Source organism: Alexandromys fortis, unplaced genomic scaffold (assembly GCF_014885135.2).
Source record: "Alexandromys fortis isolate MF-2015 unplaced genomic scaffold, M_Fortis_MF-2015_v1.1 scaffold_27, whole genome shotgun sequence".
Taxonomy (NCBI): domain Eukaryota; kingdom Metazoa; phylum Chordata; class Mammalia; order Rodentia; family Cricetidae; genus Alexandromys; species Alexandromys fortis.
In genome coordinates this window covers 601,132-615,804 of record NW_026067952.1, presented here as the reverse complement: position 1 = coordinate 615,804, position 14,673 = coordinate 601,132, and the positions used below count along the sequence as shown (strand labels likewise).

At 46.4% G+C, this 14,673-nt stretch overlaps 1 protein-coding gene across 2 annotated transcripts in view; it reads right to left on the bottom strand.

Moving 5' to 3' along the window:
- Positions 1-736: 736 nt before the first annotated feature.
- The window catches only part of Gmeb2 (glucocorticoid modulatory element binding protein 2), a 35,995-nt gene continuing 22,058 nt past the window's right edge, over positions 737-14,673 (bottom strand). For both annotated transcript variants that reach the window (XM_050151123.1, XM_050151124.1), the window contains 6 exons: positions 10,245-10,348; positions 8,548-8,705; positions 4,978-5,049; positions 4,598-4,735; positions 4,252-4,374; positions 737-3,616 (listed from right to left, as the gene is read on the bottom strand). In XM_050151123.1, the coding sequence (XP_050007080.1) occupies positions 2,976-3,616; positions 4,252-4,374; positions 4,598-4,735; positions 4,978-5,049; positions 8,548-8,705; positions 10,245-10,348 (1,236 nt within the window). In that variant the 3' untranslated portion in view covers positions 737-2,975. The remainder of the gene's footprint in view (positions 3,617-4,251; positions 4,375-4,597; positions 4,736-4,977; positions 5,050-8,547; positions 8,706-10,244; positions 10,349-14,673) is intronic.

The following is a 14,673-nucleotide window of genomic DNA, read 5'->3' as shown; positions in this document are numbered from 1 at the left end:
TAGGGACCACAGTACCAAAGAGGGTAGCAGTCTGAAGAAGGATCTTGAGAAAGCTGAGCAAGGGAAGAACATGGCTAGTTTGACTACAAAGGTGCCTCCGCTACCCTCCAGAGAAGGTGCTTGGAAATCCAGCTTTGGGTCAAGGTGAAGAAGAGTTACTCCAGCTTTATCCTTACCCTGTTCCATGTTCCTACATACCTGCCTTGACTTACAATTAATGGATCTCTGTTGCTTCTGAGCCAAGTCTGCAAGGTCTGATGCAGTAACAGAAGGGCACACAGAGAGATGCCTAGCGCCTACACTACGTATACCTGTACACTGAGCTGAACAGGAAGCCAAATGGTACCTGGTGTAATTATTAAAAGTGTTTGAGCAGAGTGTGGTGGTGCATATCTTTAATCCCATCCAAGGCAAGTGGAATCCCTGTGAGTTCCAAGTCAGCCTGGTCTACATAGTTCCAGAACAGCCAGGGCTATGTAGAGAGACCCTCTTTAAACAGACAAACAAAACAAAACAAAAAACTACCACCAACAAAATCAAAAATAATAACAAACAAAAAACTGTTTGACTTCAGGACTCTAGGAAGATTCCTTGGCCCTCGACCCCAATCACAGTTGGACTCGGTGGACAGATGTGCCTAAAGAACCTGAAAAAAAGCCAGTACTGTCACAAGGGGCATGTTTTTACAAGTTAAATTTGGTTTCTTCCATAGCTTTCATCGCAAGAGACAAACACACAAATTACAAAAGTGTTTTTATTTTAAATCAAAGTACCAAGCAGATACTTGCTTAACAACATACAAAGTAGAACTCAAGGAACTCAAACTTGCCCTTCCCTGCATGCCTCCTGGGCAGGCATAGGAAGGAGCTGCACCCTCTGCAAACCAAATCCTTCCTATTTCCTCAGAAAACCAAACTGAAAGCGGCCACAAGCACCCATGTTTGCATGTGGAGGGGAAGACCTTCCTTCCTGGATCCTGGATGGCCCAATGGGCAGGGAACGCAGCAACAGAGGAGTCAGTAGGAACCACAAGAGGCAGGAGCAAACAGGTGGTGGGCAATGGTCACTTCCTCCCCCAGAACTGTAACCTCCATGCCGATGGGACTACTGGCCCTTCTCTGCCCTGAAGAACCCTCCCTGGCCTGCCAGGAACAGTCTTGGAGGGTGGGCTATGGACAGCCTCTGGGGACACTGGGAATGGGTTGTGTGAACTAATTCTGAAGCTGATTTGAGGGTTACTTTTGTAAGGCTCTAAAACGAATTTCACCTTCCAGTACCTCCATGTGCCAAAGGTCAAGGGCTGAAAAGGTTTCGACCTTGCTCTTACGAAGAAAGAAAACTGGCCCACATCCTAAAAAGAAGGTGGCACCTGGGACTTGTGCCAAGGAAAGGCTCTTGATTCCCAGGGCAGGAAGGTTTTATTTGTGACACTAATCTAGTCTGAGCTTGTAGAGCAGGGACTTCTGGACAGTACCCATCCTACTGGTCCTTCCAATACTCCTAGAATCACACTGCTGCATTTAACAGGACTTGTAACTCGAGGAAAAAAAAGTTTTTAAAAAGGGATATATACATAAACAGGTAAACATCTGCCAAAACCAGCCGATTCATGACCACAGTGAACAATGATGTAACAGAAGGAAAACAAGAGCTAGAACCTCAGTAGCTTGACATGGGGTGAGAGCAGGGGCAGGCAAGGCCCCAGTCATAGCAAAGGGCACTCAAGAGGGATGGATGGCTGGACAGTGGTCCCTCCCTGCTGTGGGGCCTTTGAACCTTACCAAGAGGCCAAAACTCTGTTCCCTGAATTGTTTGGCTCCAAGGACGACTCTGGCCTAAAGGATAGCCCTTTGCATGGAACCAACCAGACCTGTAAAAACTGCCTGCAGACAGCCTTCCATGGAACATTTTGGATCCTATCTCCCAGCTGACCGACCCTCCAATTCTAAACAGCCTTCTCACACACCCAGGGGCTCTCAGGATAGAGACACTGAGTACTGACCAGAGAGCTCCTGCTCTACTTCCAGGGAAAATTTAGGGGCGCTACTATAGGGGGCTATAAGTGCAGGCTGCACATAGGGAGTTATCTGAACTACCCCAAGTCTCGGGCATACCTCCATACAGATCCTCCAGAGCTTTGTCTCAGGGACAGACACTACCTAAGACCTCTAGCAGCGGCTAGGTGTGTGGACAGGTGCTCTGGGTCTCTCCCAGAACTGACTCGGGAGCCTAGGCACTCAGCATTGTTTTGGTTGAAGACACTATAAATTTACTTTTTTCCTAGAAGCCTACTAAGCAATTCACTTAAAAACACAGCCCATGTGCAAAGGGGTCTAGAACATACCAGGTCCATGAGACCCCTTCACCACCTGAGTGCCTGTGGGGTAGGAAGGGGTCCTGACTCGGGTCTGCACTAAGCCCCAGAGCATGTTCCCACAGTGAAAGAACATGGACACTGGCCATACTGAACCTACAGAGAACTGTGGGAAGAGACCAAATCCATAGGATCTATGGCTTCCACACTCGGGCATGCTGCCCAAGACCTGTGTCAATAATGGCCCAGCAGGCTCAGCCCCATTGGGGTGCAAGCACTCGGACCTGTGATCAGCTGGGCTCTGGAGCTGGCTCTGCAGCTGAACCAGAAGCACCCAGGCCTCCTCCTGGTCACTGACCCCCTGGTTCCTGCTCAAGGCCCAATGTGTAAACAGGATTAATAAGCAACAGATGGAAAACAGTATTTCCCACGAAAAAAAGGGAGGAAGTTTAGAAGCTGAAGACTGATTTTCCAGGTTGCTGGCATCATTCTGCCCCCTTTTCTTCTCTTGATTCATCCGGCAATCCTCTCTTTGGTTCAGCCCATCAGACCTGCCTGTGCTGAGCCAGCCCTGTGGCCTGTGTCTGTAGTGGCCTCTGCCTGCAGTGGCCTGAGGAGAGGCAGCCAGCCCAACTTGGAAGGATCTTACCCTCCCTGCCAGCTACTTCTGCTCATGGTCATCCGCTACAGCAGCCACCTCAATAGTGGCTGTGTGTTCCTCAGGTCCAGTAGCAGCTGCTGTGGGCACTGTCATGATGGTGCTGCCTGCAGGTGAGGCCTGGGCCACATTCTGCAGGGTTGGTCCCAGGCCAGGCAGAGTAAGCAGCTGCAGTGGGCTGACCACCTTGAGTACTGTGCTGCCATCCTGCATGGCAGCTGTGCTCAGAACTGTGAGGCTGGATGTGTCCGGATGGATCTCTACCGTGCTGGGGAAGGTTGAGCCAGAGGAGGCCAGGACTGTGTAGCCCCCAAGCAGTGGGGAGGCCGGTGAACTGGCTGGGGCAGCTTGAGGAGAACCCTTACCCAGGACAGTGGAGGGCAGTGTAGATACCACTTTGCTAAGTGGCATACTGGTCAGCTGGGACACAGGCATTCCTGGACCAAGAGCAATCTGTGCAGACTGTGTAAGCACCTGGGAAGCCATAGCAGCTGGTCCGGATGTAGCTCGTGCAAGACGGGGCCGCTTCATAGGTGATGGCAGGGAGACTGGCGTCAGCGTCATGAGCACATTGCTGAGGTGCTGGGACTTGTGCTTCAGCTCCTTGGCACGGCGCCGGTGCTCATCGCACTGCTGTTCCAGGGCTGCAGGGGACACACAGCGTCACCACAGGGACAGAGCAGACATGTACAATCAGTGAGCAGATCACAAACCAGCAGCAACCTGGAGGATAGAGGGCTGCTTGCCAAAGGAAAGGATGGCACCAGTGGGTCCTTAATGGCCCTCAGGATGACCCAAGACCACAGTTCCAAAGTGGAAGTTCTAGAGGCCAGACCTTCCCTCAGCATCAAAGTGTTCTATTCAGTTCCATAGGAAAGCTGCTGTTGGGCAAAGCATCCAAACAAAAGGCCTATTTACACACTTATACACCTGCAGGGCACACATTTAAGTAAGAACACCAGGGAAAACTTATTACTAATATACAAACACCATAGGACAATCCAGCTCTGGCTGGAGTAGGTGGTTTTTTCCATTCTCCTGTCTTATTCCTTTAAATTAAATAACTTAGCTCATCACAGAAAGGTCAGTAAAGAGTGACCTATGCTTTCTGTACTGGCAAGGTCTGGCCACAGCCGCTGGAGTTTTACTGACTTTTCCATGTTCGATGTCTGTGTTCTTCTGACTTCTTGGTCTTCAAAAGCTCACCTACATGGCTGTGTCTCTGACTAGAGAGGTGAGCCTATAGGCTCCCCAAACCCCATGCTGCTGCTGGGCATACCTGCCAGGTCCCGGGCATACTGTTCCCGAGAGCGGTCCATCTGGCACTTGTGGCTGGCCAGCACCTTCTTCACCAGATCCAGCATGCCAAAGTTTTGCACAATGTTGTTGAGGAGGACAGCATCTTAAAGAGACAATGCCAACACTTAGTAAAAATCTGGGATCTGCCCAGAGTTCCTCAACTCCAGTGCTAGACTGGTTCCTGAGGGACCAGCCAGTGGGAGGAGCCAGCTCCACAGAAGTTTAGAATGAATACCAAAAGACTCTCCCACTCAGCACAGCAGGGTCCTGTGTTCAGGTTCAGCTTCCATCCTGGGGGTAGCAGGAGGGAGAATAAGGCCCCTTACCTCGGAGCTGCAGGGGTGGGTCCTGTACTCGCTGCTGCAAGCCTTTCATGGTTTCCTCGAGCTCCTGTTGGAATTCCTGTATGACTTCATCAAGTAAGCCTGCATCCTTTAGTCCCCGCCAGAATGCAAATGTGTCATCTATGATGGGAAGAGAAGAGTCAGGTAGGTAGGAGACAAACTGATGTGTGGAGTAGCTGCCAACAGGAAGTAGTAAAGGACATCACCTCAGGAGGCCAGCACATGAAGCACTGAGTTCCATATTACAGCCCAGAAGTCTAGGGGGTCAGTGGTAGGATACTGAACCCAGCTAGGATCAGATCATGGGTAGACAGTTCCTCCCATAGGTCCACCTGTATAACTGAGAAGCTGAGGGAATATACCTCCAATGGCTGTGGTCCAGTCACCAGGGTCCTCACAGGTCTCTATGGTGATGGTAGCAGGTGAGCCATTCACTGCAGGTAAGGCAGAGGTGTGGGTGAGTAGTGCTCTATATCACAGCCCCCAAAACTTTGTCCTGATGACCCTCCCAAGGTTACATCTGAATCCTTCTTTCTCACCCATTTTCACAGAACTGAGGAGCACAATACACTAGTACTAATCAAAGTGCTTCTCTACTTCATAGTGAGTTTATTTTTAATCACAGATATCTTTAAACACATAAAGAAAGAATAGGAAAACAGCCTCTGAGCCATCATCCAACTTCTGCAGCTCCCAACAGTTTACCCCTCTGGTTCTACGTGCAAGCCCCTGCAACTAAGCCTTGGGAAACTGGCAGGGGAGCTCTCTGCCTACCTGGTTACTCTCCCTGCCCTTATTGGTCACCTTTACCTCTGGTCTAAATTTTACTGATACCATAATAATCCTAGAACTCATCATATTTCCAATTTTTTGCACGCCTTTAATCCCAGCACTTGGGAGGCAGAGGCAGGCGAATCTCTGTGAGTTCGAGACCAGCCTGGTCTACAAGAGCTAGTTCCAGGACAGGCTCCAAAACCACAGAGAAACCCTGTCCCGAAAAAAAAAAAAAAACAAAAAACAAACAAACAAACAAACAAACAAAAAAAGATAGATCATCCATTCTAGTTTATCCCCAAGTTCATTTCTGGCACTTACAAACCCAACTGTCCACAAAGTTTGCACTTACAAGTTCTGGAGTTTCTGACCATGGCTTCATACATGCTTCTACCTTAGAAGCAGACATATACTTAAGAATATATGGAATTGTTGAGGAGGACAGCATCTTAAAGGGACAATGCCAAAACTTAGTAAAACTCTGAGTCCCTCCCTAAGTTCCTGAACTCCAGTGCTGGGCCGGCTCCCGAGGGACCAGCCAATGGGAGGAGCCAGCTCCACAGAAGTTTAGAATGTATACCAGACTCTTCCACTGACAGCCCCCCTCAGCACAGTAGGATCATCAATGTTGTAATGATCCTGTATGCCTGAACAGGAACACCTCTCCCTAGCTATACAATATTCAAGCCAGTCAAAGACTCATACAAATTCTAAGCTAAAAAAAAAAAAAATCAAGATTTAGGAGAGCTAAATCTTAACCCCAGTTCTGCCTTTCCCAGGCATCACAGCCTTGATTAGAAGGCTCAGAGAGCCTACTTGCTCTGTCGGGAGATGGCACTCACGGTTCCTATTTGTCCTGGCCTGTCACCTAAAATCAGTGTCCTTTTTTTTTTTCCTTCAGGAACTGATATGTATTGGCTATTTATTATAAAAGTTATTCTAGGGGGCTGGAGAGATGGCTCAGTGGTTAAGAGCATTGCCTGCTCTTCCAAAGGTCCTGAGTTCAATTCCCGGCAACCACATGGTGGCTCACAACCATCTGGAATGAGGTCTGGTGCCCTCTTCTGGCCTGCAGACATACACACAGAAAGAATATTGTATACATAATAAATAAATATTTAAAAAAAAAAAGTTATTCTAAGAGCACCGACTACTCTTCCAGAGGTCCTGAGTTCAATTCCCAGCAACTACATGGTGGCTCTGTAATGAGATCTCTGTAATGAGATATGGTGCCCTCTTCTGGCCTGCAGGAAGGATATTGTATACATAAATAAATGAATCTTAAAAAAATTTTTTTTTAAAAAGTTATTCTATACATTTGTCTTGCATGGGACCTACAAAATAATCCCATGAAATTGGATTCTAGCTGGTTACCATCACACTAAGGCTTGCAGGAATAAGCTAATAATAGGTGTTCTTCCTGTTATGATGGGGCTACACACTGGTAAACACATCATCAGTTGGAAACACTACAAACTCCATAGTTGAGCCAACTCAAAGTGTACTTAAAACACCTCACTAGCAGGGGGAGGGGAGAGGCAGGAAGGGGAGGAGAGAAAAATGTAGAGCTCAATAAATACCAATTAAAAAAAAACACCTCACTAGCCTCTACTAGGCCGTGACAGACTTTCATAAGGCAGCCACCAAGACCTGGACCACTCACTCCCCACACTGCCTTTCATTCTGATATGTCCCCAGAAGAGGGCTGTCCAGAAAGAAGCTAAGCAACAGACATCCTCGGATCATGGTAAATGAGCAAAGAGCCAACAAAGTAAGTCCCTATGACCCTGGGTGTCCCTGGGTTTCTCAAGAGGAGAATGCAGAACTGTCAGAAGAGCTGAATTCTAACCAATCTTGACCAATCAGTTTGCAAAGAAGCATATTGAAAAGAATAAGGCAGAACTCATAAGGCTTCACTCTCTTCTCCTAGCCCCAGATAAGGCTCTTCAGTTGGCCTGGTTAAACAACAAGGACAAACATCCTTGATCACGTGGAAGTACATGCCAGCTTAACACTGTAGAATGACAGTTAGGGACAGTAAGTGACAACAGCAGAAAGACAATACAACCCAATTTCACCAGGTAACACAACTTCATTCTCACTTCAGTTTACAAAATGCCTCACTCAGGGGCCGGAGAGATGGCTCAGTGGTTAAGAGCATTGCCTGCTCTTCCCAAGGTCCTGAGTTCAATTCCCGGCAACCACATGGTGGCTTACAACCATCTGTAAAGAGGTCTGGTGCCCTCTTCTGGCCTGCAGACATACACACAGACAGAATATTGTATACATAACAAATAAATAAATAAATAAATAAATAAATAAATAAATAAATATTTTTTTTAAAAAAATGCCTCACTCAGAGCTGAACAGAATTTTAGAAATCTGCCAGGCAATGGTGGCGCACACCTTCATCAACCCAGCACTGGGGAGACAGACACAGGACATCTCTGTGAGTTCAAGGCCAGCCTGGTCTACAGAGCTAGTTCCAGGCAGTGGGGGCTACACAAAAAACTGTCTTGAAAAAACAAATAAATGAATGAAAAAATAAAGAAAAACAAAGAAAAGAGTCAATCTTTCTACAGCTCTGAAAGATGGATATCAACCAAGAAGAATATCTTAAGTTATCACCCAAAATCCAAATGGCAGGAAAGACCAGTAAAAGGTCTGAAAATCACAGCACCAAAGAAAATGTATATCCACTTCAGACAGGCCTTGAGTGACTGAGAACAGACATAGGGACACAAGTCAATCTTAACCATTCTTTATACTCTATATATGTGAATTACTATCTGAAAATAAAAATGACTGAAGATGCTTTAAGATTTCCCATTAGTAGCCAAGCAGTGGTGGTATATCCCTTTATTAATCCCAGTGCTCTTATGAGTTTAAGGCCAGCCTGGTTTATAGAGCAAGTTCCAGAACAGCCAAGGCTGCACAGAGAAACCCTGTTTTGAAAAACAAGCAAACGATTCCCTATTAGCAAACCCAACAAGTCTCCAGATGTGCTTTCAGGAAGGATATAAGGAGGGGCTGACCCAACACTGTAGGGCCTCTGTGGAAGGAGTATTCTTGGAAAACAGACAAGATATACGGCACCCAGAGAGGGCTGGTCACCACAGCTGCAGTGGCCTCCGAGACTGGCAGCCTCTTGTACCTACCATCAGCTGCAGCTGGTGTGAGTGGGATGTACTCTGTGGATGTCGGGCTGCTCAGGGACACACGGGCCCCGGAGAGGTCGATCTTTGTGCTGCGACAGGTATTAGAGCAGACCTTGTCATGCTGGTAGAAGTCGAGCTCTCCAGAGTCCATGATCTTCCTGTGGAGAAGCCAGAGCAGTCCAGGTGAGAGCTAACTGAAAATACCTCATCTACCACTGTGATTTGACTGTCCAACCGCAGGGCATAGGTTCCAGCAGAGGTGCTGAGTGGAGCCAGGCTCCTCTGCAGTAGGTGATAGGCTGCAGTGTTCGCTATGCACGGAGCTCACACAAATACAGCACAGGCGGCAGAGCCACCCCAGGCCACCTACACAGCATCCTGTCCACAGGAAAGAGGGGACAGCACTGGGACTGTGCACCTAGGGCAGACCACAGCTAACAAAGGTGGTGAAGGATGAGTCACAGTGACTGAGTCCTGTGGCAGAGTTAAGAATCATTTCCAGGGGCTGGAGAGATGGCTCAGTGGTTAAGAGCACTGGCTGCTCTTCCAGAGGACCTGAGTTCAATTCCCAGCAACCACATGGTGGCTCACAACCATCTGTAATGAGATCAGGTGCCCTCTTCTGGCATGCAGACATACATGGAGGCAGAATGTAGTATACATAATAAATAAATAAATAAATAAATAAATAAATAAATAAATAAATAAATCTTACAAAAAAAAAAAAAAGAATCATTTCCAGGGGAAGCCTTGCCTTTGGAAGGACAGGAAAGGAGTTCCCAAACCTTAAAACAACTTCTAAGGATACAGCCACTTATTCTCACTTACGAGGGTCTTTCCTTCTAGGTACTACCTCTGACCTCTTTGAGGCCTTGGATCAAAATTCCATCAGTTTCAGTCAGCCTATCATGACCCATAAACATAAGGCCAGAGGCTCCAGCTTCACTCGGTGGCCTTAACCAATCCCAACACACCTCTCTCAGCCTCTGGTCCCATCAGAGAAAACAGAGTGTTTCTCAGAGGTATATGGCTGAGAGCTATGGCAAAGCATTCAGAGCTGAGTACTCTGACACAAACAGTGCACCTTACTAGTGCTTAGGAACTGAGGTAGCTGGTTGATGGAACACCCTAGTAGAGCCTTCCAGTCTCCAAATAAACAGAAACGAATACGGCTCTTAGGTCATAAAGTATGTGAGCCTGGCATATCCTAATACCTGTGCACTTCACAAGGAACTTTCATAAAAAGTAATAAAAAAGACAGAAGGGTACCATAAAGCACTGTTTAAAAAAGTTAAACCTAAATATCTATGTACAAACAGCAGATTATATCCTTAATTTTTTAAAAATATTTATTTAAATTATGTATACAATATTCTGTCTGTGTGTATGTCTGCAGGCCAGAAGAGGGCGTCATATATCATTACAGATGGCTGTGAGCCACCATGTGGTTCCCAGGAATTGAACTCAGGACCTTTGGAAGAGCAGGCAATGCTCTTAACCACTGAGCCATCTCTCCAGCCCCCTAATCCTTAATTTTTAATAGCAATACATTCAAAATACACATCCACCACCATGTAAAGAATTAGTGGAAATTAAAATAAAACTTAACCAAAATAATTCATTTCCAAAGATCTAAAACCAAGTGAAAAATAACAGCTGTGAACCCTCCCATCATCTCAAGCTGGTCAGACACCCACCTGAGCATGATGCCGTTCATCCGGATGGCTCTCTTCCAATCCTTCAAGGTAGATTTCCCTGCCAGGTGCACAAACTCCTTTGGGCTGATCACATGCTCATCGTACTACAAAGAAACACAGAAGTACAGGACCTTCTCAGCCTGACACAGGTCTGGTGAAACTGTAGCACAGCCCATTCTCCCTTCCTCCTCCAGCCTGCACCAGGACTTCACAGGAAGGAATAGCATGGCTCTACCAGGCACAGGCCTCAGTACAGAACACTTTGATACAGCGTGCCATGAGAATATGCCCAGTGGCCAGTGGCCAGGTTGAAGGCCAGCTCTCTACCTGATATTTAGCATGCTGCAGCCACCACAAAAGTGTACTGTGAGCCAGATGAGGGGCCAGACCACAGCGGAGAATGCTGGCAGTGTACTCTCCCATCAGGAACAGCAAGTCCCTTATACATTATTCCTTAAGTGATATGACCTGTTATCACATCAGTAAATGTGATATTAATCAAGACATAAGCATATAGTCTGCCTATGATGTGAATGGCCCCTTGCCTGGATGGACCCACTAAGAAGCCACAGAAACGTAAGATGCAGGGTCCTGTCTTGCAGACTGCTCATACATATCCACCTCAAAGTCAGGAGAAACTGCCCTCTTGGCTCAACAGTGTTCTGGGACTTGCTAGGGCAAAAAGCTTGAAAAGATAAAACATATACTATTCTTAAGCAAGCAACGGCTGGAACCAAGGGATGAAAATAAAGCAGGACTCCAGAAACCAGTTCTCCTCACAATCCTGTTTCTCAAGCTTAGATGACCTCTGCAGGTAACATCGTCACAACTGTCGTGATCAATCAAAACTGCAGTGGCCATCTATATGGGAGTGACATGACTAATTCCCTGAGAACCACTGCAGCTTTTGTAATCCGGAGCAACAGCCAAGGACTCACTGTTGATCAGGGCAGAACTGTAAGACTACTGCAGACTACTGCAGCACCCAGCATCCATCCCTTTATTCTGCAATTACCTCTCCTCATCTGACCTTGCCTTCCTGGCCTGATCCTGCTTAAGTCTGACACTCAGTTCCAGAAACCTATTCTATTTCCTACCCTCATGGGGGACGATAGCTATCTCTATTTCTTCTCTGCATGCTTGTGCTGGGCCCTGAGCATATCATGGCTTGGCTATCAAAGCCCCCCAATCACTGGGCACCACTTGCCTGGCTACCCAACATTCCATTTCCATCAGTGCTGCCAGTTACCGTGTGTACTCTGCCCTCATGTCTCTTAACCTCCACTCCTTGTACCCTGTTTCTGCCTGGGATTTCTTTTCCTCTGCATGAGACACATTCAGACCACCCTTTGCAGAAGATATTCTGATGACATTTGGTTTTGTCTGAAAATGTCTATTTCATCCTTGTTTTCAGGAATAACTTTACAGTCGTTTTTCTCTTATCACAGAGAAGAGTCTCACACTACATAACCTCTGGCTTCTACCACACTGCCTTTAGGATTCTCCTGAGCAATCTTCCTCTGCTCTCTAGCCATTTTTATTTGGGAGACTTTTGTTTGTTTATTTGCTGGAGATACCGTCTTACTGTGCAGTCCTAACTGGCCAGGAAGTCTTTATGTAGACCAGGTTGACCTTGAACTCAGAATTCTACCTGTCTCTGCCTCCTGGCCCTTGTTTTGTATTGGGGATCGAAACCAGGGCCTCTCATATGCTAGTCAAGTATTCTACCACTGAGCTACATCCCCAACCTTCTAGTCATTTAACCTGTAATTCTGTTGCTTCACTATGATGCTATCTATGGGACATTTATTATTTTGATATAATTTCAATCTTACAGATTAATTGCAAGGGTATTCCAGGAAACGCATTACACTTTATTGAGAATCACAGCTATTTCACTTGGCCCTTCTGAACCACTGCCATCCACACAGACATGTATATGCATGTCTTCTGGACTGGTGAGACCTTTGACTCCCCTTCCCCCTTTTTTGAGACAGAGTTTCTCTGTGTAGTCCTTGCTGTCCTGGAACTTACTTTGCAGACCAGGCTGGCCTCAAATTCACAGAGATCTGCCTGCCTCTGCCTCCCAAGTGCTGGGACTAAAGGTGTTCCCTACTACCCCTCAGCAAGACCCTTGACCCCACAGGACATAGACACAGACTGCCTAGGAACAAGGTACTCTGACACAATCGTGACCCAGTTCCCCAGATCAGGAAATCATTGCATTATTAGCATCCACATGCACCAACTGTCCCAATTACAGCCTTTCTCCCTGTGTTGTCTTGCTCTAAGAATGCCCACAAGGTTCATCGAGCCCTTCACAAAGCCACGTCCCAACCTGCCTTTATCTTCCTTTACCTTTGCATTTCTGAAGCATACAGGTCAGGCTTTTATTTGTTTTGTTTTCAATTTTATGTGTATGGCTGTTTTATACCTGTACGTATGAATGTGTGCCCGTGCATGCCTGGTGCCCGAAGGAAGTTTGAAGAGGGCTTAGGATCCCTGCAACTGGAATTATGATGGTTATGAGATGCCATGTGGATGCTAGAAACTGAACTCAGATATCTTAACTACTAAGTCATCTATCCAACCGTGTTTATTTTATTTTATTATTATTATTTTTTTTTTTTTTTTGGTCTGGTGGGTTCAGAACAGGGTCTCTCTATGTAACAGCCCTGGCTGTCCTGGAACTTGTTTTGTAGACCATACCGGCCTTGAACTCACAGAGATTCGCCTGCCTCTGCTCTGGAACGCTAGGATTAGAGGAGTGTGCCACCACTGCCCAGCTGGTTTAGTTTTGTTTTTAAAGCATCCACACACTTTTATTGCTTTTATGACAAAGCTGTCCCTCCACACGTCTGCACCGCCCTCTGACTCATGGCATTTACTTCAAGTAAATATACCAAAGGTGAAGAAAAGTGATGGGTAAGAGAACAACACTTGAGGGTTAGGAGACACCAAATCCTTCACAAAGCAAACTTAAAAGCAACAATTTTGCCAAATGCTTCAGAGAATTTCCACAGTAGAAAAGGAGGTGCTCTTTAATTATATTTTCCTTTCAGGCCCTGATGGATTTTGATATATGTGTCTATCGCCTGATACTTTTTTTAAAAAATAAATTTATTTTACATTCCAGCATTAGTTTCACCTCTCTCCTTCCTCCATCCCCTCTCTGTTCCCACCCCCAATCTACTCTTCCTCCATTTCTGTTTAGAAAAGGGCAGGTCTCCCATAAATATCAAGAAAAGTAATTGCTTTGGTTATTTTTCACTGTGTAGCTCTGGCTGGCCAAGAACTTGTTATGCAGGCCAGTCTGACTGTGAACTCACAGCGATTCACCTGTTTCTGTCTCCACGTGCTAAGATTAAAGCCATGCACCATGATGCCTGGCCCTGCAGGTTAGGTATTTTATTATAGTTCTGTCTCCTAATTTGTGTTTGAAGTTTTTCTCAGGAGTAAAGTTAGACTATGAGTTTTGGGCAGGAATGCCTAGGGTTTCCTGCCCATGGGTTCTATCAGTTCAGTGGTTGCCTACCCCAGAATTCTAATCTACCTTGACAGTTGCTTATCCCAAAGTCAAGGATATAGACAATGGCCCCTAAACAGGTAAGCATCTCAAAGCTTCTTCACAGCAGCTACATCACGCTGTGTCAGTGCGTAATCTAGGAGGGATGCTCTGACTGCCTTTTACTCCACTAAGCAGCTAGCTTACACCCACTGAAGAGTCCTAGCCCACCACCCCTTCCATAATCATCGGTAGACAGACTCATGCAAACTGCACTTCTCTCTACGCACACACCCAATATAAGCAAGTGTACCTGATATAAAAAAAACTACATGAAATGCATTGTCTTTTTTTTGTAATTAATTAAAGATTTCTGCCTCCTCCCTGCCACCGCTTCCCATTTCCCTCCCCCTCCCCCAATCAAGTCCCCCTCATTGTAATAAACTTTATTTCCCAGGCATTAAGCCATTGCTGAGGACTCAGTAGGCCCCTCAAGCCCCATTCTTCCTCTAATGGTCTGTCCTGTCTCTTTAAGAGACAAGCCCCACCCACTCCCCCCAAGGCAGGTAGGAGATCTCTCCTTTTCTCTCCCCCACTTTCTCTCAGTGTTTCTCCCCCCATCTCTCCTTCTCCCCTTTTCCCTTACCCCTCCATAACCCACTAAATAATACCCACATCCTCTGCATGGCGAGCCTACCGTCTTAGTCTCTCACCCACCATGTGGCTCCCTGCCTGGGACTTGCTCCCTGCCTGGGACTGGCTGCCCACTGCCACCACCGGAGAACCTGCAGCATTTCTGCCACTGCACCCCTCAGAGATCTGCAGCGTTTTACTAAACCATAACACTTCCTAATACTCTATCTCAATTTCTTTCTTTCTTTCTTTCTTTCTTTCTTTCTTTTTTTTTTTTTTTTTTGGTTTTTC